We start from the raw sequence: 3275 nt of genomic DNA on the forward strand, positions 1-3275 counted from the left end.
TGGTAGCACCATATCCAGTTGCTTGAGTAACAGTTTGGTGTATTAACAATGTTTTACGCTTTCATTCTTACATTTCTTTCTTTCTCTGTCATTTAACATAAGGGCAAAAATACATTTTGGCAATGAACTGTATCCTGAATTGTGTTGATCGTTACAGTGCAATCTGATACACAGTGAAAATGTGAAAAACAAAAGACACTGTGTGACATAGTCTGTTGTTTGCTGCATCCTTTGGGTTGCCAGCAAACTAATGACTGAAAATGCAAGCAGTGGAGAAAGAAGTCTTTTTGACACTGATTCCACCAGCTAGCATTTACGCCATGAGGCAGTTTATTGGATAATGCAAACAAACTGACCTCCATCAGGGCGTGGAAGTACGATGAGAAGCGGGAGTATTCGCCGCTCCCGATCACGTCTCCCCGCTGCCGCCTCTTGTTCTCGTGCTCGTAAAGCTTCTTCAGCTCCGCCTGCAAGCGAAAGGAAAAAGATATTGACTAATGCACCATGGACTATGCAATGGGATATGGAGGGAAGTAGCATATTGACAACTGGAGCTGCAGACAGATTCTGATCAACTGCAGCTTGTAACAGAACTGCTATGAACTAGACTACACCTGCCACCTGATTCTGGTCAACAGCTCTATGTTGTCTGGTCAACAGAACTGCTATGAAATAAACTACACATACTACCTGATTCTTGAAGTTGAACACACACCACTACCAGTGGACTAGCCCCCTGTTGTAGTGCTTGCGGTGTGTGTGGCCCAGGGCTAATGAAATAGAGATGGGCACCGCCCTATGCGCTATCTTGGCGCGGGAAGGGTTTAACTTTAACTACCTGATTCTGGTCAACTGCAGCTTGTAGCAGAACTGCAGCTATAGAGTACTGGCTAGACATGCCACCTGATTCTGCTCAACTGCAGCTTATAACAGAACTAATATGAAATAGTATGCTACCTGCAGGTTGACGTGCATCAGCAGTGCCAGTGACGGACTCAGCGTGATCAGGCACACGTCTCCGTCCTCCTTCCGAGACTGAGACGCTCTCAGCAGCTCCGCCAGGAGGTGAAACATGATCTCCTTTAGCATCGCCGGGACATCCGACTTCCAGACATACCTGTACGGAACGAGATACGTCATGACAAAAGATTCTGTACTCTTTGTACGATTGAACACAAAACAATCTCTTCAAAGACACTCCAGAACCATTTTACTGTGGGAACACATTTTTTGTGCATCTGTTGTGTTGCTCGTAAAGGGACAGAAGCATAACATAGAGGCTGACTTATTTCGAGATTTGTAGTTTTCAATGACGCACGAAGCCTCCCACTAGCGGTATTATGATCCATCATGTAACGTAGAACCTTTCCACAAAATATCTGACACATACTAGGTATAAAATGTAAATTCCAAACCCGACACCTTAAACCAAGTTTTATCTTCGAATGGCCATGTTCCAATTACTGGTTGACATCTCCAGAATGCCCTATATTAAGATTCCTAACGACATTTCCAACCTACCCTCCGAGCAGCTCCACCAGATGTACGAACGCGCCTGACGGGATGTCGTACGAGCTGGCCGCCTGTTCCTCCATCCGGGCGTCGCCCTTACTGTCCACGTGATGCTTCACGGAGATCAGCTCCTCGATAAAGGAAATGGCGAGCGCAAACTCGGGCGGGACCGCGTGGATCGTGACAACGTAACCGGGCGGGGGGGACACGCCCACCCTGGGGAAGGAACGAAGGCCGTTGTTGTACATTCACACATACATCTTTTATATGCCATCTCATCTTGCCAACCCTGCAATCTCAAGTTTATCACCAAAAAAAGAGCAAAAGACATGAAACAGTTGAACAGCTGTTCGAATTTTTGACAGTGGCAAACACAAGCAACTTCGAATTGTTCAAATTGAACTTGAAATATAAACAACTTCTTGTCCCTTCTTTGTACATGAATAGATACCTAAATTGCATGGAAAGAGACATCTAATACAATGGATAGATTTACATATTTCATGCACTACGACAGACCTGATGTGTACGCGGTCGCAGGGTAAGATGGCGGGAGGGTACTGGTCAGCGAGCGGCGGGGGCGTCAGGCCGCCCGTTCCCGCGATGGCGGCGTCGCGAGGGTAGCAGGTGACCTCCTGCAGAGCCACGTGGCCGTTCTTTCGGAGCTGGTGGCCGATCCCGTAGCAGAACAGCCGCGCCCACGGCGACTTGTACAGGGCAGTGCTGGGGATGGGAAGGGTTCATTATCAACATGAGACTTGTACAGGGCAGTGCTGGGATGGGGAGGGTTCATTATCAACATGAGACTTGTACAGGGCGGTGCTGGGGACAGGAGGGTTCATTATCAACATGAGACTTGTACAGGGCGGTGCTGGGGATGGGAGGGTTAAACTGTCTAGTATCAACATGAGACTTGTACAGGGCGGTGCTGGGGATGGGAGGGTTAAACTGTCTAGTATCAACATGAGACTTGTACAGGGCGGTGCTGGGGATGGGGAGGGTTCATTATCAACATGAGACTTGTACAGGGCAGTGCTGGGGATGGGGAGGTTTCATTATCAACATGAGACTTGTACAGGGCGGTGCTGGGAATGGGAGGGTTCATTATCAACATGAGACTTGTACAGGGCGGTGCTGGGGACGGGAGGGTTCATTATCAACATGAGACTTGTACAGGGCGGTGCTGGGGATGGGAAGGTTTCATTATCAACATGAGATTTGTACAGGGCGGTGCTGGGGATGGGAGGGTTCATTATCAACATGAGACTTGTACAGGGCAGTGCTGGGGACAGGAGGGTTCATTATCAACATGAGACTTGTACAGGGCAGTGCTGGGGATGGGGAGGGTTCATTATCAACATGAGACTTGTACAGGGCAGTGCTGCGGACAGGAGGGTTCATTATCAACATGAGACTTGTACAGGGCGGTGCTGGGGATGGGGAGGGTTCATTATCAACATGAGACTTGTACAGGGCGGTGCTGGGGATGGGAGGGTTCATTATCAACATGAGACTTGTACAGGGCGGTGCTGCGGATGGGAGGGTTCATTATCAACATGAGACTTGTACAGGGCAGTGCTGCGGACAGGAGGGTTCATTATCAACATGAGACTTGTACAGGGCGGTGCTGGGGATGGGGAGGGTTCATTATCAACATGAGACTTGTACAGGGCGGTGCTGGGGATGGGAGGGTTCATTATCAACATGAGACTTGTACAGGGCGGTGCTGCGGATGGGAGGGTTCATTATCAACATGAGACTGT

General features: G+C 48.8%; 1 protein-coding gene across 1 annotated transcript in view; it reads right to left on the bottom strand.

Annotated features, from left to right (window-relative positions):
- LOC118425405 (probable E3 ubiquitin-protein ligase HECTD4) overlaps positions 1 to 2231 on the bottom strand; it is a gene marked incomplete at its 5' end in the record, with an annotated part of 24491 nt that extends 22260 nt beyond the window's left edge. Inside the window, 4 exons of the mRNA XM_035834214.1 lie at positions 357 to 467; positions 958 to 1117; positions 1522 to 1728; positions 2032 to 2231. Of these exons, the coding sequence (XP_035690107.1) occupies positions 357 to 467; positions 958 to 1117; positions 1522 to 1728; positions 2032 to 2231 (678 nt within the window). The remainder of the gene's footprint in view (positions 1 to 356; positions 468 to 957; positions 1118 to 1521; positions 1729 to 2031) is intronic.
- Between the last annotated feature and the right edge of the window lie 1044 nt (positions 2232 to 3275).

Source organism: Branchiostoma floridae, chromosome 11, assembly GCF_000003815.2.
Source record: "Branchiostoma floridae strain S238N-H82 chromosome 11, Bfl_VNyyK, whole genome shotgun sequence".
Taxonomy (NCBI): domain Eukaryota; kingdom Metazoa; phylum Chordata; class Leptocardii; order Amphioxiformes; family Branchiostomatidae; genus Branchiostoma; species Branchiostoma floridae.